Here is a 27466-nt window from a genome sequence, read left to right as displayed (position 1 = left end):
TGTATTAAAACGCTTATTTTTATTAATTAAGTTATTTGTGCCAGCTTTTGACTCATCTTAATAATTTCAAGCTGCATACTCTACAAGTTTGCAACACACGAAGAGAGAACAAAGAGCATCGGTCAGAAGATCGTGTGTAACTCGTCCTTTCTAGCTTATTCACGAGGTTCCGCGCTCAGAGTTTCTCGATAAGTATTCAAAATGCGAAGGCTTCTTTCAGTATTTCTGAGATGTTCTTGCGAATGCTAAGAGTCGAATGCTACGTGCCAAGCAGCGGGCCCCCACACGCGCATCGCACAGCAGGAATCTTCTATTTCTTTCGTTGTTCTTGACTTGTATGAGATGAATCGTTTTTGTTTTTGTGCCCAACGCATTAATTTTTGTGCACCTTCACAAATGTCTTATAAGAAGTTTTGGGGATGTTTGGGAATCTCGCAAAGATATAGTGTGGTTATATTCTTCAGGCTGTATGGCATACGTTCCCTTCTTCACAAATCGGCTTTCGTCATGGCTGCGTGCAAGAATGTGCCTGTCGGTAGCGTGCCTGTCGGCAGCGTGTTTATTCACATGCAAATACAAGAAGGTTTGTGCAACGCCACCACGATCGCGCCCCACAGAACGTTGTCCAGAGTACTCGAAGGCGGCTTTTGTGCTCCGAATGTCCATTGTAACCAGCGTTATCATAACGAACTGGCTCTCAACCAGAACAATTATGACATGATTGTGGTGTTAAAGGCTTTATACACTCGCTAATGAACGTAATAAGTAGTATACGTGCGTATTTTATAAGAATCGAAACCGATTAATATTTACAAGCCACTCTTAATCGTTTTCCAACCCTTCCAGGCGTAAAGAACAAATCGTGGTCTACTTGGGATGGCGTTCTATGAATTAAAAAAAAAATTACTCTTACTCTCTTGTCTTGAACTGAGGACCCGGCCAACTAATCAGCTCGACTATACTATTAAATAAATGTTTCTCCTCCTCCTCCTCAATGCAGTTTTCCTATAACGCATATCTGACTACTGGGGCGATATGGCTGGGAGAAATGAAACCGAAATATCAGCCATGTCTGAACAAACATACACTCTAAACTTTTTTTCCACCCATATACTCCCTAGAGGTTCTTTTTCGCCTGTCCTCTAGTGATCCTCCTTGTAGGAGTTTTTTTACTACATGGAACAGGGAGGTTTTGTTTACCTCCTCAAAACAGGGTGTTTTTAGGTGATAGAAAGGAGGTAGTTAGGGAGTGTTAAGAAATGTTAGGGAGAATTTAAGGAGATCAAAATGGAGTATTCTTTACTTCCTCAAGGCGTTTTTAAGTGATTTTTATGGACTTTTTAGGCGGTTGAATAGGAGCCTATTATGGCTCCCTTGGGAAGTACTTATGTTATTTTAGGGGTGTTTTGAGGAGGTTCAAGGGAAGCATTTACTTCTTTTGCATGGAGTTTTACGTTTTGTAGGCCTCGTGAGGGAGTTTTTAGGAGGTTCAAGGGAAGCATATATTTCTTTTGAATGGAGTTTTGCAAAGTTGGGGCGGTTTTGTAGGCCTTCCGAAAGGAGTTTTTTCAGGGCCACAAGGGAGAGTTTCTAGTTCCCTGCGGGAGTACTGATTTCACACGGTTTTTCTCGGTTTCAGGTTTATTTCAAACGAACTTTCGCATACAAGTTTACATGGTACATGGTGTACACAAGGAGGCTCCGAAATAAAAACTTTGGGCGACCTCCTATAAGAAAGCAAAAATGGCAAATTGCTAAAAACACGCCAGTTAGGAATGGAAGACAGCAATAGAATGCTAGTTGAACAAACCGTAGAATTAATATTACTACAAGAACTGGAAATACGCGAAAAACAAAGATAGGCGCAAACACAACCACATGGTAAGTGAAATCATTATATAATAATAGCGGGTCGGGAACGCGTCAGTACTTATCAGAACGCATCAGAACGCATCAGCACTCAGTACAGAAAGTGAAAAAAATGGTTGCAGTGGTTTACAACAACAAAAAAATTTCAGTTGGTGGTGAAATGAGCGATCTGTGTGCTAGTTGAACAAACTGTAGAAACAATATTACTACAAGAACTGGAAATACGCGAAAAACATATAGGCACAAACACAACGGCATGGTAAGTGACATCATTATATAATACTAGAGGATTGAGAACGCGTGAGTACTTATCAGTGCGCATCAGTACTCAGTACACAAAGTGAAAAAAATGGTTGCAGTGGTTTACAACAACAAAAAATTTTTTCATTTGGTGGTGAAATGAGCGAGAGCTGTGTAACGATTTGATATTGAAAGGTAACGAGCATTTTGTAGATGGTAAAGGCACAAGAGATAAATGATGTAGGAGACAGACAGCAATGAGATGGCTATGGATAAATGAGTAATATAAAGAACGAGAAATATGCTGCGGAAAATACCCGTGCGTTTTGTTAAAGACACAAATGCGCCAAGAAAAGTGACCCAGTCTGAGGGGTTAATTGCAAGGGTATAGAACAGAATGCGTGGTTTTGCGACAGCTTCTTCAGAGTGAGAAGAAAAAGCCATGTAATCGTGTTTTCCCGTTAATTCTAAGTTGATTCATTTGGCACCAGTTGCCAACATTATTTAGATAATTGTTTCAAGTTATATTAGTTGGTTAATATTATTGCTCACTGAAAGATAGCTGTATTATCAGCATACTGAAGGGCCCATCAAATATCCCCTGTTCAGTAAAAAAAAAAAAGAAAACGTCAGAAACATAATACGAAATTCTATCCAATGATTACAGGATTGAGAACAAATAAAATATTGGTGAGGGATATTGATGCGATAAAAGTTCACTAGTTCTAAATCCTTCACACGTGGTTTGGTGCTGGCAAGGTCCAAAAAGGCATGTTCCACAAACGTTAGAGCTCTGTGTGCCTTCTTGGGATATTGAATGTTGAAAACCCAGAACGATGCAAACAGACTACACAGTCCTCCCAGTAAAGATGATGCAGTCAAGACACTCTGGCCATCGATGCGGAGGCTAATTTCCCCGTTCGCGGAATGCAGGCAGGGAGTCAAAGGAACATCTACCTGAAAAAGCAAAAAAGAAAAAAAAAAAGACCCACATGTAAAATTCAAAACAGACACTATGGTTAAATGAACTTAATAATTCGGTACAGTAATAAAATTGTTATGCCAGGTTCCCTGCGAAGATTCAGTACTTAAATTAGGAATGCAAAGGCTTCATAAAACCAAGTGCCAGTACATTAACCATCGTGGCTTTTGCAGCAATAAAAAGATATTACTTCCGCACAATATACTCGAGCACAACTTTAAATGACAGTGAAGTTAAAATGCAAGTCTCTCTAGGTTGATAGATGAGCTCACGGAGAACACTATGATACCCCTCTTACACCTGGCATTTTTTTTAAAATAAGGTTGAAACTAGCAAAAACACGTTTTCACCAGAAGGGCTTAAGTGGCCTGACGCGCACAACTTCTTTCTTGGCTGCCGCTGGATGGTGCTACTCGTCCATACTTGGGGTGGCCGTACCGCTTTCCAAGGGAGCATGCGAGCTACGCATGAGAAAATCGTTCGACACCAAAACTTGCGGGGCCTCAAAAGGCCAATGTTTTTCTTCAGTGAAGCGTAAATACTGATCACAGGTCCAATGGAGAAACATTTTGCTTAGTGGTCTCGAACGGCAAATGACAGGGGAGTTTGGGGAAGCATGAGCGATTTGACCGGAACTGACCAAACTGCTTGGTACGTCGTAATGTTGTATTCAGTTGCTTGTATACTGCTATTAATCACCGCTGCTTCACTTGCTTCCGGTTTATCCTGATGCAAACAGCGACTGCAGTCGTGTTTGCGTCACGTTTGATGAGCAGTTGAACAGCGATTTCTCAGCACTTAAGGCATCTTGGCACTAAATAAATGCTGAAATGGCTATGCGGAGGTCCGACTTCCGTTTGAAATCAACTTGCTGGTTGTCTTCAATGACCCTTTAACAACAAGTTACCCTTATGCCTCATCACTGCAACCGATTGTTCCTCCGTGTGGTGCAAAGTGTGCTACTGTGAGTATTTTCAACGTGAAACGAACCGTTTCTGTGATTTGTAGGACTGATTCTGCTATTAATTACTGCAGTGACAACAAGCTATGAAAGAAAATCCCGCCATCTCCACGAAGTGAATGATGATGAGAGGGGGCGAATCTAAAATGCTTATCAGCAGACAATGTGACGCATTAAGTGCAAGCTGCTTTCATAGTGTGTGCATTGACATTAGGATATGGCCCCCTGGCAGAATGATGCGCTGCGCGAGATTTTGCCGTACCTAAAAGGACAGGCAACTCATTTTTACGGAGTATAGGATCTGTAAAAGGGTTGCGAGTTGGGCGAGTTGGTAATTATGCATTGCGAAAAATAAACTGCGTGCAAATTAACGAGGACAAGAACACATGAAGACGGCACAAGCGCACACTCGCAACTAGTTTATTATTGCACAATTCAAAGCTTTATATGCCCAAGCGCCCAATTGCCGCGCCCCCAATGCGTCACAGTTCTCGGCGCACTCAGACGAAAATACTAAAAAACCGCAACAACGAAACCACAAAACGAACTTTGAGGCGCAGGAAAGGCGAAAAATCAGCAAAGATAACCGCATCATACATGGATTAAGACCCCCCTCCCACCCCCAACACGCATTCCCAGAAGAAGCACCGAAATAGCGCTCAATGTGCGTCTAAATATGCGACTTCTCGATTAAGCAGGGCGATAGAGGGATGACTGATACATTCGGAACCAGCTTTTCTGATGTGGCTGCCTTCTACAATTTCTCGCGTTCGCTGGTTCTTATGTCGCAAAAGGATGGCTGTGCGCTCAAACACAGGGACACAATCAGGTCTGCATGCGCGGCAATGAGAAGATAAGTGGCTCAGGTCACGTTGAAAAATGAAAAAAAAAAAAAAAAATATACGGTACTTTTAGACGTCGTACGCTCGAGTTTGTGACAACGTACCCGTGTGCGGCTCTGTCCTGAAGTTCGGAGAAATGCAGGCGGGTTGTGTTATATTTCTCGTCTTGCATTACGCTTTCTTTTATATATTAGCGCCCTCTTTCCCGATCTCTCTACCTTCCTTCCCGCTTCCGTCTGACTGCGCTGATTTTCGCCAGCGCGAAGTAACCGTCACGTTGCTTTGAAACGACGCCGCGCGCGACAAACGATTTTATTTCGAATGCCCTGTTACAAACCGGCCTACAAAAGAATGCGAACGCATACCCCAAAACCCACAAACAAGTAAAATAATACGAGTGTGCGCTTTTTTCTTTGCCCGTGCGTGTACGAGCTGTGAGCGGCACGGGTACCCGGGTACTTCGCTGTTAACCCTATCCAAACGTTTGACAAACGCATCGACTGATGAAAGACCACTTACCAGCGAGCTGTCCACACCTGTCGCCGTATCCAAATGCTGTTTGCGGCCGTTCCTCGTGTGACAGGGGCACATGAAAATCTTTCCACCAAATGGCACTACTAGTCCTTCACAAATAAGAAAAAACGACGGCCCAAGGCGAGGCTTGAAGCTCCGGCCGCGCCGAGTCACCGGCCGCGCTGCGTTGATAGTTGTTTACATCCGGGCAGCCAGTCGTGCCGCCAGGGCAAGTTGAGTCGCTGCAGTCGGGTGCGTTCGCGCGCTGGCACGAGAATTTAAATCGTCTATGTATGCGCAAGCAAGCGAAGCAGATGAACATTGCAATTGTTTGCAATGGCGAGAACTGCATCTTCGTTAGCAGCAGAGTTTGACAACACCTATCGCCAAAATAAACAGATTGTGACAACACGGCCGCGCTCTCTGCCTGTGATCGCGCTGGTTGAAGCATCTATACGGGTATACGTACGGTATTGGTTTTGTAGCTGCGTGCAACCGTCGCGTCCTGCTTACTCGTTCTAATTAGCATTAGGCCACGGTTGAAGTGCTGGTGCACGGAAACAACAGAAGACTAACATGGCGACCGCCCGCTTGAGATGATTACCTCAGATAGGGCGTTTATTGTGGACGTGGTAGTATACAAGGAACGGAACGCCATCTCACAAATGGTGTTAAGTCGTTCTAAATCCTCCCTTTTGCTACCCGGATGGGCAACGGTACTACCATGGAGGTTCGTCCACTTCTTTAGATCATGCCTAGGGAGTACATTTTTTGCTATAGGTACTTTTCAGGGTACATTACTTGATTAAAACTCCATTTCCGGCTAGTTTGCGTTTACAGTGTAGTGTTACTGTATCTTTGCCGTAGACGTTACTCGTTTTGCTCAATAAACATCCATACTGGTTAGAAGCCTGGTATAAAACGAGCACACGCCTATGCACACAGTACGTTATTTGGAACTCAACCTACATTTTTTGCGCGCCATATTTAGTGCATGTCGGCATACTTTCAAGCCATGACAACGTAAAGTGATGTGATGTAATAGTTTCGAGCGTTCGGAAAGGTTGAAAAAACTGTTTTACCTTACAAATGATTACAGGGAATCGTGCTTCCTTCTGCCAAACCGACAGCCCCGAAGGCCAGAAATTTGTTCTGGTCTATTTTCTATTTTCTATTTGGTCTATCTTCTATTTTCGCTGTTGTCGGTTACTATCAGCTGGCTGTTCACTTTGTTCGAAAAATTCCTGAATACAGAATCTGACGCCCAGCTCCGACTCTTCACGCTCCGCACCGGACCGGCTTCGCAAGGAATGAGGAATGGGGCGACGCTGGCAATGTTTCTTCCATAGCGGTACCCAAAACTATACTTCAACTCACGCCTTGAGCGATTTTAAGTCTTTTATTATAATAAAAATTCACGCACACGCGAAATCTGGTGCGGAGAAGCATCAGACGTGAACCGAGCGCGACGAAACAGCACGGAGAGCGAGCCCGACTGAAGCAGACGACAAATGCGAGAATCCCTAAGCTGACGTCACGGAGGCGCGCTTCGCAGCGCCGCCCGTGGTCGCGCTCACCGCCAATACAGATTTCTGAAAGCAGTCGCCTAAGGATACTTGCGCATTAAAAAAAAGAAAAGGCGTGAGTCTGCACTTCATTCTAAATTTGTGCCCGGAAGGCGCTCTACGTCAGGTACTTAGAGAGCACGTTCTTCACCCCGTTTCTCTTCACTCCGTCATATGTTGTGCAAGTAAACAATGCCTGCCAGCACGACACTTTCGAAACAGTGACTACAAACCAGCACGACAGGAAACTATTTCGACAATAAGTTCGAACTTTCGCAGTACGCTGGGAAAGATTGAGGCACTAAAAACATTCATTAACACGTACATGCTCGGCAGATATAATTTGCACTAAAAACGGGCTTTCTCCAAATACAGCTGACAGCGAACTCGCCCTCTCGACTTCGTTTACACTTTTTGGTAACGATAACATAACCTGCATTCCAACCATCCGCCATATCAGTCGACTCACCACTATAGAACTCGTATGGGTAAAAGCTTCATTAGGTAGTGTAACGTGCCTTATTGGTTCCAGTTATAGGCCGTCGGATGGCATCCCAGACTTCGCTAATTTGCTAGGCGAGTCCCTTGAATTAATTACGCTCACATTTCCAAATTCCGTACTAATTTTGGCGGGGGCTTCAACTACCCCGAAATAGAGTGGCCAACTTTATCCGTTATACCTAATCTTTGCCAAACAGTCTGACCAGGCCATCACCCATGTATGGGAAGAAATTAGTGCCCCCGAAATGATTCACTGCGCACTTCGTTTGCCACGCACGGACAAAGGGAAATTACAAGACTAATTCGGAACTTTGCACGCGCCGATACAAAAAAGATAAGTAACATGATGAATAGTTTCGCATGCAACTTTGTAACCAACTTCAATAATCAAAATGCGAACGAAAACTTGATTGTATTTCTCGGTAAACTCAAAGAAATTGAAAGCGCACGCGTACCTCTCTAACGACAATCAAGAAAGTTATTAACGACCCATAATTTACGGGAGGAGCAAAAACATATTTAAACAAAAAGAAAAGAGCGCACAGGAAGGCAGCAAGAACGAAGGCCGCAGAGGATTGGTTAAACTACAAAATATTAGTAGTGAGGCAAAGATCCAAAATCAGATAGCCTCCAACGGGTGCCTTATGGGACTGTATGGTACCGTCAGTGAGTTAATACATGAGGTTCATACGAGAAATTACTTTAGAAGTGGTTTCAGAGAGATTTTGAGCATTCGGTTAAAGGAAGCGTGTTACCCGCATCATTTTTTTTAGCTGTTGAACCGCTCCGTTATTCTTAGGGTTCAGCACAAGCCAAAGTCTTTGTGCGTCACTTCTTAAAGTATAAGAAATGGTTTTATTAAAGTATTTATTTTGTAGCGTGAGCTACACTGGTCGAGGTTGAGCAGTTTCGCGTGGCTCTGGCTCCTGGAGAGCCGTGCTGCGCATGCGCGAGGAGCAGTGACGTCACACGGCGCACAGAACGTTGCTCGCTGCCCGGCGTCTCACACACCCCACGCGCCCAGCGTCCTCGCCGACCTCCGTTCCGCACGTGGCGGCCCGGTCCACTTGATTATCATGCGAGAGTTGGCCGGGTGTGGAACCGATGGCTCGCGCGTTGCAGCAACACCGGCGTGCGCCTGTGGAACCAGCTTAGCTCTGGGGCAATTGGTGACGCTGCGCCGGAGCCGCTTGATTAATATACATGTGTCACATAATTCGTGTACCATGTGTGTGTGTGTTTGTCATTGAAGCAGCAGTAAGCATGGTGATCAAGCTAATCCTAGACAACCAGGAAAACTAAGAATAACCTGAACCTTAGCTCAGGCTACGTATATCCTGGCATAGCCGAGCTAAGCCACTACTTTTTTTTTTTGTAGATTGGATTGGAAAAGACTTTATTGTCAAGGACCCATTTACGGCTCCAGCTCAACGCGGCCTAACGTTGCATCGCCTTTCGCAGCCCTACTGACCATAGCTCCTTTTCGGAGCCCGGGCCTCTCGGACGCGGCGAAGACCTGCTGGATGGCCCACTCTTGATCCGACTTGCTGGCCGACTCGATGGCTCCTTGAAGTTTTACTGGATACATCTCGAAACTGACACTGTCCGGTTCCCTGAGTCACTTTTGCAATCGAGAGGCTTCCGTCAACTATATACACAAGCCCGGCCCTGACGGCGTAAATACTATAAGATACTTTAGATTACTTGCCCTCGATCAGCCTACTAAGTTATTGGCACTCATTTTACAGCAATCGCTACAAACTGGGTCTGTCCCAAGAGACTATAGAAAGCTGCGCACATCAAACCTTTCTTTAAATCTTGGGTAAAACGCACCATACGATATATAGACCTATATATCCTTGTCATCTATTTGCAGCAAATTATCCGAGCACATATTGTAGAGCCATATAATGACCTATCTAAGCCAAAGCAACCTTCCGCTTCACGGATTCCTGCAAAACCTTTCATGACAAACCAAGCTTTATTCATTAGTGACTGACCTTCACAAATCCCTTCACTCGTCCCTTGATACTGATGCTATTTTCATTGATTTTTTAAAGCCTTCGACCGTGTGCCTACTCAATATTAGCAGCCTAAACCTTGATTGCGATATAACGGTGAATTGATCGATTGACCGCCCTGACGAAGGCAAGTCTCTTTGCTGAAACGTTAGCAACCATCGCGGTTGCTACCTTGCTGGAAGATTTATTTTGTTGTGTTCCCTTGATTGATTGTAGGGTTTAACTCTCCGGCGCAACGCAGGCGATGAGGCGCGCCATAGTGGAGGGCTCCGGATTAATTTTGACCACCAGGGCATCTTTAACGTGCGCCGAAATCTCGTACGCACGGGCGTTTTTGCTTTTCGCCTCCATCAGAAAAGCGACCGCCGCGGCCGGGAATCGAACCCGCGACCTCGTGCTCAGGAGTGCAACGCCTTAGCCACTGAGCCACCCTGTTCCCTACCATCTTCCAAGCTTTATTGCTTTCGAAGCCTCTGTGGGACGCCCTGACGACCGTACGCCGGGCTCTACTTGGGTCCGTTATCTCGCTGCGCCTCCTGATTCCGTCAGTCGCTTGACATCGAGCATTGCAGCGAGCTAACGACAAGGCGAGCCCCTAAAGTTCTGTGCCCTGAATAAAACAAGGTTCACTTTGCGTTCATGGTTTTTTTTTTTTTTTGAACTCCCATGCATAGCATGAAAGTATATGCAGCAGGGGAATCGTGCAGACCACGAAGTTACGCGACTTCGGTATGGAGCTTCCTTTCACGCACAGGAAAAGCAACTTCTACGTACGTTTCTATACCAATAACAATCTACAGTGAAGAGTACAAAAATTCTGACAGTTGTCTACTAATGTGGAAACATCCTTTCCAGCCGCTATTTTATGCAACGAGCCTCTATAGAGTCGGCTTCACCTCTATACAGAAGTGAATTGGTGTGACGGCAAGAGTAATGTATGTATGTATGTATGTATGTATGTATGTATGTATGTATGTATGTATGTATGTATGTATGTATGTATGTATGTATGTATGTATGTATGTATGTATGTATGTATGTATGTATGTATGTATGTATGTATGTATGTATGTATTGTTCATTGGAAAGGGAAGATCCACAAACATGCGTAAATTGTCTCGCCTAGGGTGCAGACACCGGAACGACTGCTGGTGTAGGGGGGGATAGGAAGGGAGGAAAGAATACATAGAGTAATGTAAGCGGTCTTAATATCCCAGTATGAAGGCACCATGTACCCAGGAATTTTAGAATGCGACAGGTAGTAGCTTTCAGGGTGTGAATCGCCGTTTCGCAGTGCAGCAGTCTGATAGCCTGCCTGCCTCTCCACACTTTTTAAAAGGAGAAGCTTTATTGTTCTCGCTGGTGCCGTTTTACGCCAATACGCCCTGCAGGAAAGACAGCTTTCTTTGTCGGTGGTGGATGACTGATCGGGGGCGAAGTGAAAGAAAGAACGCCTCCGCTGGCTGGAATCAAACCTTGGTCCCTCACGTCATGGAGCCGGCGTTTATCCGATTGCTCCATTTCGACATGCTCGAAGCGAAGACCAAGCAGCAGGTACCAATTCGTGCCGTACACCTTAAAGCCAAACGTTAGGCCTACGCAGGGCACACCCGAGAGTTGATGTGGCTATTCTGGAAGAGGGCTGCGTACCTCCAGAGTAGCACATCCTCGCAGTGTGAGATTGGCCAACCAAAGAATCAATCACGAGAAAGCTTCGCGTTCAACCATCGTCATCGTTAGACGGAAGGGTGCATGACTTTTATTGGCGAAGCACCTTAAGGCCGAGGGTCGTCCGGCGTCCAACGTCCGTGCTCAGGGTACAGCACCGTGTAAATCTAAACACTTGCGAACAAAAGGTTCACAAAAGGGTAAGAAGAACAAAATGAAAGGTTCACAAAGGTTAGAGAAAGAGAGAGAGAGAGAGAGTGCTCCTGGAGAACCGTGCTGCGCATGAGCGAGGAGCATTGGATTGGATTGGATTGGATTGGATTGAAATGGACTGGATCGGCTTGGAAATCTTTTTAGCCGTAGTAAGCACTCTCACGGGTGATTTACTCTGAGAACGATCTCCAGAGCTTCGCCCACTCATCATGATTCATTTCGTGGAGATGCGTGAATTTTTTTTTATTGCGCGAACTTTTTTGTCAACCGGGATGTGGGGGACTTCTCCCTCAGATCGGCCAGGGAAGGCATGAAAACGTACCATCAGATAGTTATGCGCTGCCGTTTTGACATAAACAAATATCATCCCCGTCCTAAACCCCTCAACAATATGCAGCAAGCCACCTGAAAATTACCATTGATTTATCCCGGCACTTACCGACCCTAATGCTCTCTTTGTAAAGACGAAAGACGAGATTTAGTTTACCCCACTCCTTGTGGTCTGCAGTTACCTAATCAGAGCAGTTGGAGGGCGAGATGCTCAGCACCCACCCGTCGATGCAAGTTTCGACCTTGAAACGAGCGCTGGAGGTTGCTGGAAGGCATAATCTTGCGCAACCGCCCGCTACCAATAACCCACCATCCCTTGCCCCTTTTTGGACGAAATTAAAGTTTTATTTATCAATTCATTAAGCAGGCCACCATTGCCCTGCCAACGAAGTATAGCAGGTTAAAAAAATTGAATCTTAAAATTTCGTTTTTATTGAGGTATACTCTAAAGTAAAATATTAAGCAAGGTAATCATTGAAAAATCATGCACCCCTCCGTCTAACGACGACGATGGTTGAACGCGAAGCGTTCTCGTGATGGACTCTTTAGTTGTTGTCTGAGTTTTCCAAACCGCTTCGACCATGTCAAATTTAAAAAAAAAGCTGCAGTGATTTGCATCTTCTTGGATGGCTGATAGCTTTTGTAGGCTGTAATAAGTACAGTTTTTCATGCAGTAAAGAAAAAAAAACTGACAAAATATAGCAATCGAATGGATGCCGGTTTCATAGCACGAGGGACCCAGGTTCGAATCAGGCCACTGAGGCGTTTTTCTTTTTTTCCTCTCTTTCACTTCACCCATTATCGTGATCATCGTCAGAGAAAGTTGGCTTTCCTGCAGGGCGTTTTTGCGTTACAAGCGCCATCAGTGAGAACGCTAAAGCTTCGCTTTAAAACATGTTCTTTACGTTGATTTAGCGCTCGTTTTGTGTGCATGTACAATGCTTGCATAATCGCAGCGAGGCCTCTACAGGTCAAACCATATGTTTTATATCGCCTGCACGCAGCCAGTAGTGGGATATTCTGCGGGCGGCCCCCAAAACCATAGTATTTCAATATTGGCGCGCATTTCTTTCCTTGAGTTGCGACAGCGAATAGGGAGGGCATTGATAATGCAGTGGTTTATGGGCACTAAGCTGATGGTATGTAAGGTCGTACCATTTATATATATATATATATATATAGCGAATCAGAATAGGAAATGAGGGGCTCGTTGAAAATAACACAGAAATAAGGGTTGGCAGTCGAGAAAACCTCGGAAAGCAAAGGGGAGGATGTGGTAGATCATTGAAACAGATTAAGAATTTGGAAAGAAAGAAAGAAAGTGAAGAAAAAATGCCCGCCAGGTGGGATCCGAACCCACGACCTCCAGAATACCGGTCTGGTGAAATCGCACCAGACCGGTATTCTGGAGGTCGTGGGTTCGGATCCCACCTGGCGGGCATTTTTTCTTCACTTTCTTTCTTTCTTTCCAAATTCTTAATCTGTTTCAATGATCTACCACATCCTCCCCTTTGCTTTCCGAGGTTTTCTCGACTGCCAACCCTTATTTCTGTGTTATTTTCAACGAGCCCCTCATTTCCTATTCTGATTCGCTACATGCATAGCGAGGGCCTCGGTTCTGGCAGTCTTGTTGCCAAAGGGAGCTTAAGAGGGTTCAAAGCTGGTCGACCACTCTGGACATGTCGTAGACACTCGAGTCACGACCCGGGGGTTAAAAAGAAGGTCCCCTTCACCCCGATTAGTCCGAATGGCGCTGGCTACCACCCCCAAGCACAGGAAACAAACATACCTAACATAAATACCCCAGAAAGTGAATGGGAAAATCGCCCCGCCGGTAGCGTAGTGATTATCGCACCAGACCGGTATTCTGGAGGTCGTGGGTTCGGATCCCACCTGGCGGGCATTTTTTCTTCACTTTCTTTCTTTCTTTCCAAATTCTTAATCTGTTTCAATGATCTACCACATCCTCCCCTTTGCTTTCCGAGGTTTTCTCGACTGCCAACCCTTATTTCTGTGTTATTTTCAACGAGCCCCTCATTTCCTATTCTGATTCGCTACATGCATAGCGAGGGCCTCGGTTCTGGCAGTCTTGTTGCCAAAGGGAGCTTAAGAGGGTTCAAAGCTGGTCGACCACTCTGGACATGTCGTAGACACTCGAGTCACGACCCGGGGGTTAAAAAGAAGGTCCCCTTCACCCCGATTAGTCCGAATGGCGCTGGCTACCACCCCCAAGCACAGGAAACAAACATACCTAACATAAATACCCCAGAAAGTGAATGGGAAAATCGCCCCGCCGGTAGCGTAGTGGTTATCGCACCAGACCGGTATTCTGGAGGTCGTGGGTTCGGATCCCACCTGGCGGGCATTTTTTCTTCACTTTCTTTCTTTCTTTCCAAATTCTTAATCTGTTTCAATGATCTACCACATCCTCCCCTTTGCTTTCCGAGGTTTTCTCGACTGCCAACCCTTATTTCTATATATATATATATATATATATATATATATATATATATATATATATATATATATATATATATATATATATATATATATATATATATATACAGTCAAACCCGTTTATAGCGAACTGCAATATGCACCGAGATTAGTTCGATATATCCAATAGTTCGATATAGCCCAACACGCCCCCCCCCCCCTCACCAACTCCGCCATCCGCGTATGCAGAAACGAACACAGTACAGTAGCCAGTACCATACCAAAATAATCCATTTATTGCCAGTTATAAAGCTACTTTCCGCCTTAACTGTCCACGTTGCAAAAAAAAGCGGTGATTTTTGTTTTCACTTTCGTTTTGGCGGCTTCAACTAGCATAGCATTCTCTACACGAAACATTGTTTGCACCAGTTCGAGTCCGCGTCCTCAAAAATCTAAGAAGCATTGGCGGAGCACATCGACTGCCGAAAGCGCCGGTCGGATTTCACTCGCGAAATCATCGGGAACGCTGGCGAGCTCTTCCCACAGTTAACCGATGCTGCTGTCTTGGTCCGGACACGCTGACTGGGAGGGTTCCGTCGCGAATCCCGCGCGTCGGAAACAGTTACGGAGAGTATTGGGTGTCACGTCGCTCCGTGCAAGGCGCAATTCTCAGTCGCGGCTCTTGCTCCGTGGTCGCGGTCAATCACCATCTATATCGCCGCTCCGAGATCATGCATTTCGGCGGCCATTCTAGGTGCCGAGAGCTCGATATATCCGATGTGAACTTCGTTATAAGGAATATATTTCCCATGTATTTCCGTAACTGAATTATTTTTGTTCGATAAATAGCATAATTCGCTCTATCTGGGTTCGTTATAGCCGGGTTTGACTGTATATATATATATATATATATATATATATATATATATATATATATATATATATATATATATATATATATATATATATATATGGAGCAAACAGCATGGAACATGGTAGGGAACACTAAGGCAAGTCTCTTTGCTGAAACGTTGGCAACAATCGTGGTTGCTACCTTGTTCGAAGTTTTGTTGTGTTACCCACCACCTTCCATATATATAGGGTGAAAATTTCTTTGAGCATGTTGTAGATTCCCCTCCTAAATGCCACTACTTTATTTCTGTTTTGTTGTAACCCGGTTGTTCGTATTTCGCCTCTCCGTTTCCCTGCCTTAGTTACGAGATGAGCATATTGTCACGCACAGAAGAACAAAGCCAAGTTCTTGTAGAAATTAACGTTTATTACAGCGAACTTGTGCTCCGTAAAGCAGTTAAAGAAAATACAAGAGGCCAAGAAGCCGTCATCGGAGCGACGTGCACAGAATAACGTCGGCGAATCTAATGCGAAAGCGTCTTGTCTGCCCGCATTTGTGTATAGTTCTCTCCATGCTGGAAACATCGATTAAGATCGAGAACGTCTGAGATTACAGAAGAACAATCTAGGAAAGTCAGTGTAAAGCAATATTTATTTCTTATCAATCCGAGATTGCCGGTGCCGCATGCAAACGAAGAAGTAAACACGTGCTTCACTTAGAACACAAAATAAGACAGTCGGGCGCGGCCAGACGCTGGCAACAGAATAGAAGTAAATAATTCAAAAGGCAAAGTTCGCAACTGCTTTTTTTGTTATTTATTTATTTATTTATAAAATACTGCAGGCCACAAAAATGGCTAAAGTAGGAGTAAGAATAAGATAAGAATATGATAAGAACAACGATAAGAATATGACCAATTCCATAGTCGTGCAGGTGTAGAGAAAAAAAACTGACAGATATAAAAAATATTCACAAGTAACATAAATCACATTTTAAAGTAATTTTCAAGAGATTTTATTAGATTTCCAGACTCGAAAATATGGTACCCCAGTTAGTTCCAGTCTGGTTTTGTGCCGTTTCCGGTTTTCTAAGCGACGCTGCCTGGCCAAGTCCCACAAGCCGTTCTGTTTGGCTTTGACAGGCCCTGTCTAAAAGTACCCTTCTTGAAAGATGGCAGTAAGATTATTTATTGTTACTACAATTATGCTTAACCATTTCGTACCAGACGGTGATCCAACGTAGCTGGCCGTAATTTGATCCCTGAATCGCAACGGTTCCGTGAACAAATCATGCGTACGGTCGTCTCGGCCCTCATTCATTCTTCATCTCCTCTTGAGATGAGCGTTCTCAACGTATACCCTCCAGAAAGGATGTTTCGTGTCATTCACTAACGCAAAGAGGAGTGACAGATTGAATAGCACTTCCATTAGAGGCTAAGGCTGTTGGCGTCTCCTGTCGTCGTCGTCGTCGTCGTTGTCGTAATCGTCATCTCATGTAGTCATGGTACGAAAGCACCGGTAAACTCGTTTACGCCTCGCGCTAAAACGTAACGCGCGCTAAAAAAAAAAAATCGGGACACTCGTTTACGCCTGGCGCTTGAGAGCTTCGTGCTTCAAAGACAAGAGACTTTATAGCCAAGCAAAAACAATAAGGCGCCAAGAATACAGTTTACACTTCATGCATCGCCCATCCCCAGGTTTCACTTTAGTGGAAATGGCCTGGTTTTTTTTTTTTTTTTTCTGCCGCCAACGATGGCAGAAACCAAAGATCTCGGAGAAAGCGACACGAACAGCTTCTCTGTGTTTTTCTGGGCAATGTGAAAGTTTCTCCTTCGAAAGCCATAACATTCTTTTGTTGTTGCTGTTGTTTTTTTTTTTTTGTTGTTGTTGTTGTTGTTTCTTCATGTTTTTGGAGACTACATATACTAACGATAACATAAGTTCTTGACCGCGTTGCCAAATTCTGAGGAACTTCAAGCTTCTGTCCCCCTAATAAGAAAGCTGTAGTTTCTTAAATATTCTGCAGGACGTCATTGCAAATGTTCTTGACTGCGTTGCCAAATTCTGAGGAACTTCAAGCTTCTGTCCCCCTAATAAGAAAGCTGTAGTTTCTTAAATATTCTGCAGGACGTCATTGCAAATGAGGGACCACACTGTGTTTTTTTAAAGGTGGTGCTTATTCCTTTCTACTGCTGGGTCTTCTTTTAGATAGAGAGGTTTTCTAGAAATATGTCGGAGACGCCACAATCTCCCCAATTTGCCAGTTCTTTATTTCTATAGAAGCCACGCCTAGCCGGTTTGTTTGCTGGTCTACAACAGCTGCGTTTGCTACAAGGAATGGACTGCAAACAACAAAGCAGTAACGGCTAACAGCGGCTACCCGAGGCGCTTGTCAAGCAATAATTGTCGTCGGCCCACTTCTGTCCCACCACACCACCTAGACAAGAAAGCTTTAGTACAAAGTCATTGATTTGCGGGCGCCGTGGTGATCACATTGCTGATTCGAGCGTAACTAAAAAGCAAGAAACATCGCTATGCGCAGCTGAGACGGGGTTGCATTTGGCCTCATTTTACGAGGTAGGGATCAGGTGTCGAAGCTTCGCAGATATAGGGCCTTCTTTGCGAGTAGGGGTTGGGTCCCGCCGCTGCGATCCTCTTGACTGCGCTGAGCGATTCAATCGATCGGCAAATGCGGCTACACGAGCACGGTTGCGTCCGCGTGCGCCTCGTGGTGGCAGCGACGCCGAGAACGCGCGTTGCGCGCGCAGCTTCGACTGGGCTGCTCTCGCCGCTTTTGCGTGACAGCTTGTTTCGAGGGCGGAAGTATCGCGCCGTTTCCAGGCAACACATGCCGAGCGGCCGAGCCTACTCGCGCCCTCGGACAGCGCCTCCCACATGCTAAAGGCTCTCCCTTGCCGTGGCATCGTAACGCCCTCCGATGACCGCTGTCTGCTTTTCTTTTCTTTTTTTTTTCTGACAGAAATTGAGGAAGGACACGACGAACGACCGATACAGACAACCACCTGAAAGAGAAAGGAGGCTTGAGAGGGTCATGCTGGGCATCCTGCCTAGAAGGCGTTGCCTATTCCCTTCTTCCGCTGCGTAGTTGCAAACCTAGGTACCCCGTTATCCTTTGACCCGTCGTGGAGGGGTTAGCGGGGACGAGCGTTGCGGGAGCTGCGCTGGCTGTCGCCGGCTCGCATCATTTAGGCCACCTCGTAAAAGCTATATTGCTCCGGTTTGAATATATTCTTTCTTGCGCCTGCTATATTCGTTTAAAGATATTGTTTCCGCAGAGGGTGCAACCGGAATTCTATTTACAGTGAAGGCTGTCCTAAAAGGAGACAGCTTCAATACAATGCGTTTGTTTATTCTTCATACACTTATATATATACGGGGAGTGCTGTCTTATGGGTGCACGAATGGCTGCAAAAACAGCCGCTGGGGTAAACAGTGCACAGAGAAAGAATAAAAATGACACGGGCCCTTTGCCATGCTTCTAAAGAGGTGTGAATGCGATTTGCGTTAAAGGTAACCGATGCCTATCTTGGGCGCAGTCGACTTGTTTGAATGAGGGGAAATAGAAGCTTGAAACGTAGCGTTCTATTCTGTTGAACGAAAGATGACTCCCGAGCGCGTTGCTTGTATTCCCATTCAAAGCCCTTATTTTGCCCTTCTACCCTGCAGCTTCGACGTCCCCACTCAGTTGGCAGGGATTGCAGTATCTTGGGATTGCGCCCCAGCGGGAGCTTTGCGGGCGCTGAACTACCGCAGCCTCGTCGTCCCCGTTCGTTTACTCGAATGCCCGTTGGCTGCACCTTCTGAACTGTCGTTTTTGTTCGGTAACAGAGTCATCCCTTCCCTGCTCGATTCAGTCTCTCTTCTTCCGCCGCTGCTGCTTCCGTGATGGCACCGGCAGTGACACCCTTTCCAGTCACGACGTCCATGATGGTGTCTTTCTAGTGTGACGCCACGTTCAGTCATAACGTCACTCGGGCCTTCGAGCACCATCCTGCCAGCCCACAACAAACGTTTTTCGTGAAATTGACCTTTAAGTATCCATACAGAATCCTTAGTACGTGCTAATCACCTTCCTTAAGTATTATGATTATATAAAGCCAAGAAGACGGTACCTATAAGTTTTAACTGTCCTTTTGTAAATATGCGTTAGCGCAGAAAAAAATGTCCGAAGATGAGAGGAAAGTTGCTCCAGCGTTGGCTTTCACTGCAGCTTCTGCCCCCTGCCACACAAGTTACCATAAACTATCGCAAATAAGAACTTAAATTAGAATAACTTATTGTGATGCTTATCAGCCAACGCCGTAATAATTTCCTAGTTGGTAACTTTTGTTTCGCTATCTTCCCCTCAGCATAATTATGCTTGCTGTGGAGCACGCTTTCAAGGCGGCGACGATGATCAGCTCGTAAGCAGCGGGAAAACCCCAACCGGGTTGCGCGAGCTGAAACTCCACGGCCAATGATGAGTGCTACCAGAGGTCCTAGCATCCGGCCGCGGTTCCCAAGAACGACGCCAGGATCCCAGAAAGTACACCCACACCTGTACTGGGAGTACCGTCCCACACATCCTACCCTTGCCAGGTCCAGCTCCGCACCAGCTCAGCCCCACGGTGCCCGCCATGTTCTGATCTCGCTCGTTCGTGCCGCACGCATCCTTCTTGTCTCCGGTACGCGATGGTGTCCAAGTCTCTCTCTTAGAATCGGCAACGAAATCCAATGAACTCCGGAGGCCCTTCTCGTCCAGTTTTTGTTTGAGATGTGAGGTTCGCGAGGCTACGTGCCTGATGGAAATCAAGCTAGCGGATGCTACCAGGACACATCCGTCGTGAGTGTCCCCGTGTGATAGCTAATCGCCAAAATACCAATAGCCATCGGATTTAGAGAATGCAGTCTGAGCTGCTGATGGTCACCAAGTCATCGCCGACGGCCCCAGAATTGACTGGTGGCGAGAAGTTGTGTTTTTTACCCGCTGGTTGCCGTGTTTAAGCGCGGAAATCGCCCATAGCACCCCACGTTTCTGTTCACGCGTTTGGAACGGATGTTTACACATTGGTTGACACTGGCGGCAGTTTGTCGCTAATTAGTGTTACACTCTTTGAACACTGCCGAACACCTGGTGTGAAGTTGCGCAAATGCAGCGCCCGTTTACAAGTGACCAATGGTGCTGTTTTCCAAGCGCGTGGTGCTGTGCGCTTATACACTTATTACGCGAGCAGAAGGTGTCCGCCGCGATTTATGTGCTGCCCTGGCTTAGAGGTGCCCATGATTTTGGGCGCAGGCTTCATTATCCGTGAGGCCCTACAGCTTGACTTGGTGGGAGGTGGTTGTAGATTGGGTAACGCTGCAGAATTGATATCTTTTGAGGCGTCAAACCATATCTGTACCGTGCCAAAGTCAGCCGCAGTGGCAACGCAATCGACGTTGTCTGAGCGAATCGCGCAGTTGATGGAAAAGTTCCCTTGCATTGGACTCTGAGCGAGAGCACTTCGCCAGTGTGCTGGAACCGTTCGCTCTATGATCACGGACGGGCCCTCTAGACAGACAAATGTCCTCCAGCATCGCATTGGCGCGGGGTATGCGCCTCCTTGGAGCTGCAACCCACGGCCACTCAGCATCCCCAAAAAGGTGAAACCGGACGTCGCACTTGAGGAAATGCTGAACACGGGGGTCGTGCGGCCGTTGCAGAGCGCCCACGCGTCTCTGGTTGTGTCTGCCCCAAAAGAGGATGGCAGCGTGCGTCTTTGCGTGGATTACCGCCATCTCAACGACGTAACCGTGAGAGACGCATATCCTTTTCCTGCCGTGGAGTTTTTGGTTTCCTTGCCTGAGCTTGCTTAACCACTTTGTACTGCTCACGCGGCTTTTTACGAATTGAAATGCACCCAGATGACATTCTTAAAATAGCTTTTGCGTGGTCTTTTCGAGTTCTTGCGTATTCCGTTGGGATAAAGAACTCACCGAGCTTATTGCAAAGATTAGTGGACATTGCTCTTGATGCACGCCATAAGTACGCGATGGCCTCTTTGGACGACGTAGTCGTCTTTTCGCGTACTTTTGAAAAACATTTCGTGCATATTAGAGGTGTGCTTGACCGCATAAAATGCGCCGGTCCCACTATTATTCCCAGACAGGTGTAGCTCGTGGCAAGAAAGGTTGACTTGCTCGGCTCTGTTGTAGACAATGTGGAGCCGCATCCGAACGATTCAAAAATGAAGGAAATTACAGAATATCCGGGCCCGCGTGACGTTAAAAGTTTGCACCGCTTCTTGTCATGATAGCCTTTTACCGCAGCTTCATCCTTTATTGCCTGCTGAACCAGATTCTTTGCAAAGGCGCGAAATGTGAGGAGGCTGAACAGTAACCTTCTCAGTCACTGTCACGCGCGATCGCTGGAACATCGTCGTTAAAAATACCAAACCTGAACAAACCTGAAGTCTTACAAGCCATTGCTATTATGCTCGCTGTTCGCGATATCACACTTTGCTAGCGATATCATCGTTGCTCGCGATATCCTGTGCCCTTACCTCCGCAGCCCGTGCGGTAATTGATATTTGTTTGTAGTGTACGACCATTTCCCAACGTGGGTAGAGCCCTTCCCACTACGTACGTGCCGTCAATACCTAGAATGTGTGGAGGTGCCTAATGGAAGTGTTTTCGGGGTTTGGTTTTCCCGCACAGCTGATGACTGATAACGCCACGTATTTCACGAGCAAGTTGTTTGAGGGCAACTGTCTAGCAGAAAGCGTAAAACACAAGCGTCCTACCACATGTCACCCTCAGGCAAACATAACTGAGAGTATTTCAAGGCGATGCTAATTGCTCAAACGGGGCTATACAAGGACTGGGATGGTAAGCTGCCAGAGATTGCTTTTGCCACTCGTGCACGGTGAATCGTTCAACTCAGTTCACGACGGGTTACTAGGATTACGGTCGGGGGACTCCATTTCCTCTCGACGAGACGCTTATTCCAGAAACAGACGCGGGTTCTGGTCTGTTGCTCCGTACAATGACCGGTCGCAAGCGCCTGCACGACGCTATACAGGCTGCCCAAGAGCAGCTTGACGTTGCTCGCCTCCAGCAAGCGGACCAGTACAACCGGAGCCCTCGAGGTGTTCAGTTTGCCGTTGGCGACCTGGCTCTCCAACACACCCATACGCTGAGTGACGCTTCACGCATGCAGTTTTCCGCCTCGCTATAGCCCCGAAATGGGAGGACATGTTTTCTGTAAGCGAGATGCCATCTTTTACGCAACCGAAGCTCGGGTGAGCATTGTTTGTTTGTTGTTGTTGTTCTTGTTGTTGTTGTTTTTCGACGCTGCTCATTACAAGCTGGCATTTCGTTCATGCGACACCTGTCAATTCCATATGTCTTACTCACTTACAATATTGTTTTTTTTTTCTTCTGAATTCTTGGTTTGCCTGCAATGCATTTTCGCTCTGATCGGTCCTGCGAGCTGTACTATTTTTATCTGAGGGCGTCCAATTTGGCGTTCCGTTTGGTTTGGGGGCCCTAATTTTTTCTCTATCTCTTTTCTTTCCCCTTTTCAGTACCGCAGCCATGCTTGCGTCTCCGGTGGCTGCGCCCTCTTCGGGAGTGGAGGTTTTGACGATGGGTGCTCGGCGGATCCTTTCCCTGCGTGCCCCCCTGAGCTCCGTCCCTGGATGCGGACTTCGTGGCTTTTAAGCTTGCCCCGGCGCCGCTGGTTTCCTCCACTGTGCTTCCTCGGCGTGCGTGCTGTGGGCTTTCAGCCGGGAAGTTCGGTCGCGCTTTCGGTTCCCCTTCGGCGCTGCTTTCTTTTGGCCAGGTTGGAGGCCATACCTCTTCGCTCCGAAGATGCCGGTCGCGGCATCATCTGTTAATGGGTTCCTCCAGCAACGCCAGTGACCCGCAGGCGTCTCCGGCGGTACCTGTGCTGGCCTGATGCTGTGACTACTTCCAATGGCTGCATCTGCGGAGGACACCCTCAAGCTTCTAAGTTGCTTTCAGGCAGCTATTTCGTGAACTATGGCATCACCTTGGCTCTTCCAAGTATATTCTGTACAACTTGCTCTCGGCTCACTCTCGGCTAGCTTGAAGACTGTGTCTCAACCTTTTTTTCAGAAAGGGGGGCGGGGGTGTGATAACCGGTCAACAGTGGTTGGGGTCCATCCCAAGAGAGAGACTCGCACACCGCCGCGCACCGGGGACAAGAATGATGCGCGCAGAATGAGCGAGATCCGAACATGGCGGACAGCGCGGGGCTGAACAAGGGCGGAACTGGTCCTGGCCAAGATGGGACGTGTGAAACGAGAATCATAGTAAAAGTGTGCTTTCCGGATACTCGGTGTCGTTCTTGAGAACCACAGCCGAGTGCTATAGGCTCCCAGTTCCCCGGTACCACAGAGGGTGCGAGAGAAATCTGACAGAGGGTGCGACTGAAATCTGACGGGGTCGCATTTCACAATGCATATTGTCAAAGACAGCATACATACAGCTTTAGACGCATAATATATTGCTGTGAGAGAATACGGACAAACTACGGTACACAAAAGCTAACGTTTATGATCACTGAACTATTGAATGCTCATCCAGCCATTACAACCATGGTGCAAGAAAGCCGCTCAGTAATTTCGTTTAAAAAGGCAATACACACACATCTACTAAAGCTTCAACAGTAAATTTGTTTTTCTTTTCTTCTGTTTCTCTTTTTCGTTTTTCTTTTTCCTTTCTTCTTTTTTCTGCCAATTTCATTTTAGTTCGCATCCCTCAGGCTGACTTTAAAAATAGACGTGTATGGATGTGTCCCTTTTAGTAAGTTGTGAAGACAGATGAATTTAACTTTGGTTGACTTTAAAAATCGACGTGTACGGATGTGTCACTTTTAGTAAGTAGTGAAGCCAGATGATTTTAACTTTTTTTTTTACGTCTCAAACATGCTCCTTGTGTGCTTTATTGACTGGGACAGGTTGCGGAACTTTGTCAGGCATTAAATTGCCTTTTTGCGAACCTTGTCCCTTTCATGTGTGACAAATGTACTGTTCCCTGTACTCTGTAATCGACTGATTGATTGAATAAACCTTGAAAAAAACCTTGAAAAGAAAGGTACAGGGATCGATACCTCGCACCTTCACCACAATGTGCTACGGTAGAGAAAAATGTGTTTACCCTATTTACGCTATTTAAAGGAAAAATTTCCCCGCATTTCCCCGAGGGGAAGAATGTGAAAGTGCGAATGCACGAGTTGAATTTGCGCGGTTCGGTAATGTTCGCGAAAGAGAGATCACACACACACACACAACTACAAAGAAAGAAAGATGCATTTATTCACAGACACCTATTTGTGTTGTCGTTGTACTTGATTGCTAGAGCGGATCTCAGCTTTGAAATTTCGTGTCAGTACTCCTTTAAGCGGGTGCATTAGCCCTTCTCACGCCCGATTCCTGGCCAATCCCCCACGTGGGTATGTGCCATGTCAGCGGCCAGGCAGCGCGCGCCCATCTCTCCCCGTTGCCAAGGAAGACGAGGAGATTCCTGGCCAATCCCCCACGTGGGTATGTGCCATGTCAGCGGCCAGGCAGCGCGCGCCCATCTCCCCCCGTTGCCAAGGAAGACGAGGAGCGCGCGCACCCGCAGCTGTTGCTATGTGGACGGACGGCGGTCGCCGGAATTCAGGGTCGCTTATAAAGTGCATTCGCACTTAAAAAGCCTGGGCTGCCACTGACATTCAGAATGGATAAGCAAAAACCAAAAACCCCGTCGTCTTCTTCCACCAGTCCTTTTTTCATTGTGCAGCAATCCCGGTTCGTCTTTTGTATTCGCATTTGCTCCGTCTAATTGGCGCGTAAATGTCGAAAACCGCACATCTCTTTTATAATTTCAATAACTCGGAAACGAACATTCCGAGTAGGTGGGCCAGCGACACCAGCAAGCTAACAAGCATGCAAATCAGCCCGCGGCCGACTGGGGGTTCGATCACCCCCGACGGGGCGCAGCACAGAACGCGAGCCACCGAGCTAGCTATAACATGGGCGAGGGTTAAATTACCCGCGGCTATAAGCCAGCATTCGTTCTCAAACGCACCTTAAAAGGGCCATGCTGACAAAACACAAGTTCGGTTCATTCGAAAGATTGCCTCGTTAGAGTCATGCTGACACCACTTTTAACGTAAACCTCGCTCAGATAAGCTACGTAATTAGAAATAAAGAAATGGGCATGCGACCCAGTAGCTTATTCCCCGCACTAGAACACATGACGTCATATGAATAGCCGTGTGATTGGCTGAGGCCGGCAAAAGCAAACGTAAGTTTGGCAAGGCTCATAAGCTTGCATAACGAGCAATTTTCGCGTTTTCGCTTAAGTGTAACGCATATTCATTTTATAGCAGTGAGAATGGTGGAGAAGGCAGTGGAAGCCAACGTTACTAGAATAAATTCTAGTAACGTTGGTGGAAGCTACGAAAGCACACGTAAACATAGAAGCACCAGCGCGCACTGCTGTTTTTACTGCGCGCACTATGCTTAGTGCGGCGCTTTGGAGTTGTCTCGCACGACACTGGCCGATTGGCGTAAGCAATGTTGTTTTACGTGACCCGATTTGTCGAACATGTATACCCCATGTTTTACGAAACGATTACTACCTACCGCAACAAAGACAAGTCAGGTGCAAGTACCGCCAAAAACAAAGCAAAGGCGAATAGCGCTGCGGGGCAGTACGGTGGCCTCATAAGACTGACCGTAAACAAGGTTCCGCAATAGCATCAACACAGCGCGCCTCCGCTGTAGCCCAGCCGTGCCGCACTCCGCTGCAGGATGAACAGCGCACTTGAAGTTCGCTTGAAGACCCGTTAATGTGGCGTCATGGCAGACGTCAGGAAACACACAACTCGGCGGGAGAATAAAAATATTAACTTAAATTGATTATTTCTCCGTGAATAAAGCAGCACTTGATGTTCTTAAAAGGGTTGGGAGCGCTATAAAACACCGAATCTTTCGAATAAAACAAACTCGTACTTTGTGTGCATGGCTTCTTCAATGGCAACAAAGGCCATACAGTGCAGTCTCGAGCACGCTTAAAGGAGACATGAAAGCAAAATGCAACTTTGTACTATCTGGAAGGCCTAGAATTTGGCAGCTCACTCAGCTCCATCCCAACCACAAAAGACCTTTCTAACTTTTTTAACTTTTTAACTAAAAGGCTTTTTTAAGAGCGTGAGTGATGCAAAAATGTACGGCCGTCTTCATGTGCACGTCAGACCACATAATAGCAACCAGAAAGGAAAGCAGCAAACGACGTGGGAACGAGGTGAGTGGAGCGTGTAATTGTTCGTGCCCGCTTGCACCGATTATATTATTGCCCTCTTCCCGGAGAATTTACCAATTAAAAAACTGCGGTTGATTCCTCTGTCATAGGAATCGGTGAATCACGAAAGTGAAATGTGCAGCGAAATCTGCAGCGGAGCATGATTTGCGGGTCGGCGGCTGTCTTGTGGGTGTGCTTGGCAAGCGACGTCCTGCTGGCGGGTTGCTTCGGCAAAGGTGTACTGGCGTCATTTTCGTGACGAATATGACGTCAGTGAAATATTGGTGTATCCCGGCATAAAACACTTTCGTGTTGAAATATAAAACCCGAAAAGGAACAACCCTATAAATATAACGTACTCTTTAGTTCTAAAGGTTGCTCCCCAGAATAAGACCCTGTGTGCAGGGGTACACCCTTTACCGACCACTTGCTTCGTTGTACTGGCGTCATTTCCGTGACGGATATGACGTCAGTTAAATGTTTGTGTATCCCGGAATAAAACACTTTCGCGTTAAAAAAACGCAATAAATATTGAGCAACATTCAAATCTCGCGCTATAGTGACGTAATACGGGCGCGCGGAGTGATGCGTGTTATAAACCGGTGCTAAAATATTGTTATCAGAGTGTTAACTCCGCGTTAGCATTGAAGTGATACGATGAAACGGGACCCTAGGCCCCACAACAATCTCCCAGTCATGTTTTTAAGTGCAATGCACTTCTTAAGCGACCCTGAACCTGCGTCCACCGGCGATGTCCGCGCACGTGGAGATGGGCGCGCGCAGCCTGGCCGCTGACATAGCACACACCCACGTGGGGGATTGGCCAGGAATCTCCTCGTCTTCCTTGGCAACGGGGGGAGATGGGCGCGCGCTGCCTGGCCGCTGACATGGCACATACCCACGTGGGGGATTGGCCAAGAATCGGGCGTGAGAAGGGCTAATGCACCTGCTTAAAGGAGTACTGACACGAAATTTCAAAGCTGAGATCCGCTCTAGCAATCAAGTACAACAACAACACAAATAGGTGTCTGTGAATAAATGCATCTTTCTTTCTTTGTAGTTGTGTGTGTGTGTGTGTGATCTCTCTTTCGCGAACATTACCGAACCGCGCAAATTCAACTCGTGCATTCGCACTTTAACATTCTTCCCCTGGGGGAAATGCGGGAAATTTTTTTAAC

General features: G+C 46.5%; 1 protein-coding gene across 2 annotated transcripts in view; it reads right to left on the bottom strand.

Annotated features, from left to right (window-relative positions):
• LOC144144499 (uncharacterized) overlaps positions 1-27466 on the bottom strand; it is a 320680-nt gene that overhangs the window by 238004 nt on the left and 55210 nt on the right. The window contains exon 2 of one of the 2 annotated variants that reach the window (XM_077675968.1): positions 8945-9094. The exons of the other annotated variant lie outside the window; for it this stretch is intronic. Within the exon in view, the coding sequence (XP_077532094.1) occupies positions 8945-9094 (150 nt within the window). The remainder of the gene's footprint in view (positions 1-8944; positions 9095-27466) is intronic. 2 annotated transcript variants of the gene reach the window in all.

Source organism: Haemaphysalis longicornis, unplaced genomic scaffold, assembly GCF_048455015.1.
Source record: "Haemaphysalis longicornis isolate Haplotype H1 unplaced genomic scaffold, Haemaphysalis longicornis Haplotype H1 scaffold_7, whole genome shotgun sequence".
Classification (NCBI taxonomy): domain Eukaryota; kingdom Metazoa; phylum Arthropoda; class Arachnida; order Ixodida; family Ixodidae; genus Haemaphysalis; species Haemaphysalis longicornis.
This window is presented reverse-complemented; position numbering and strand designations above follow the sequence as displayed.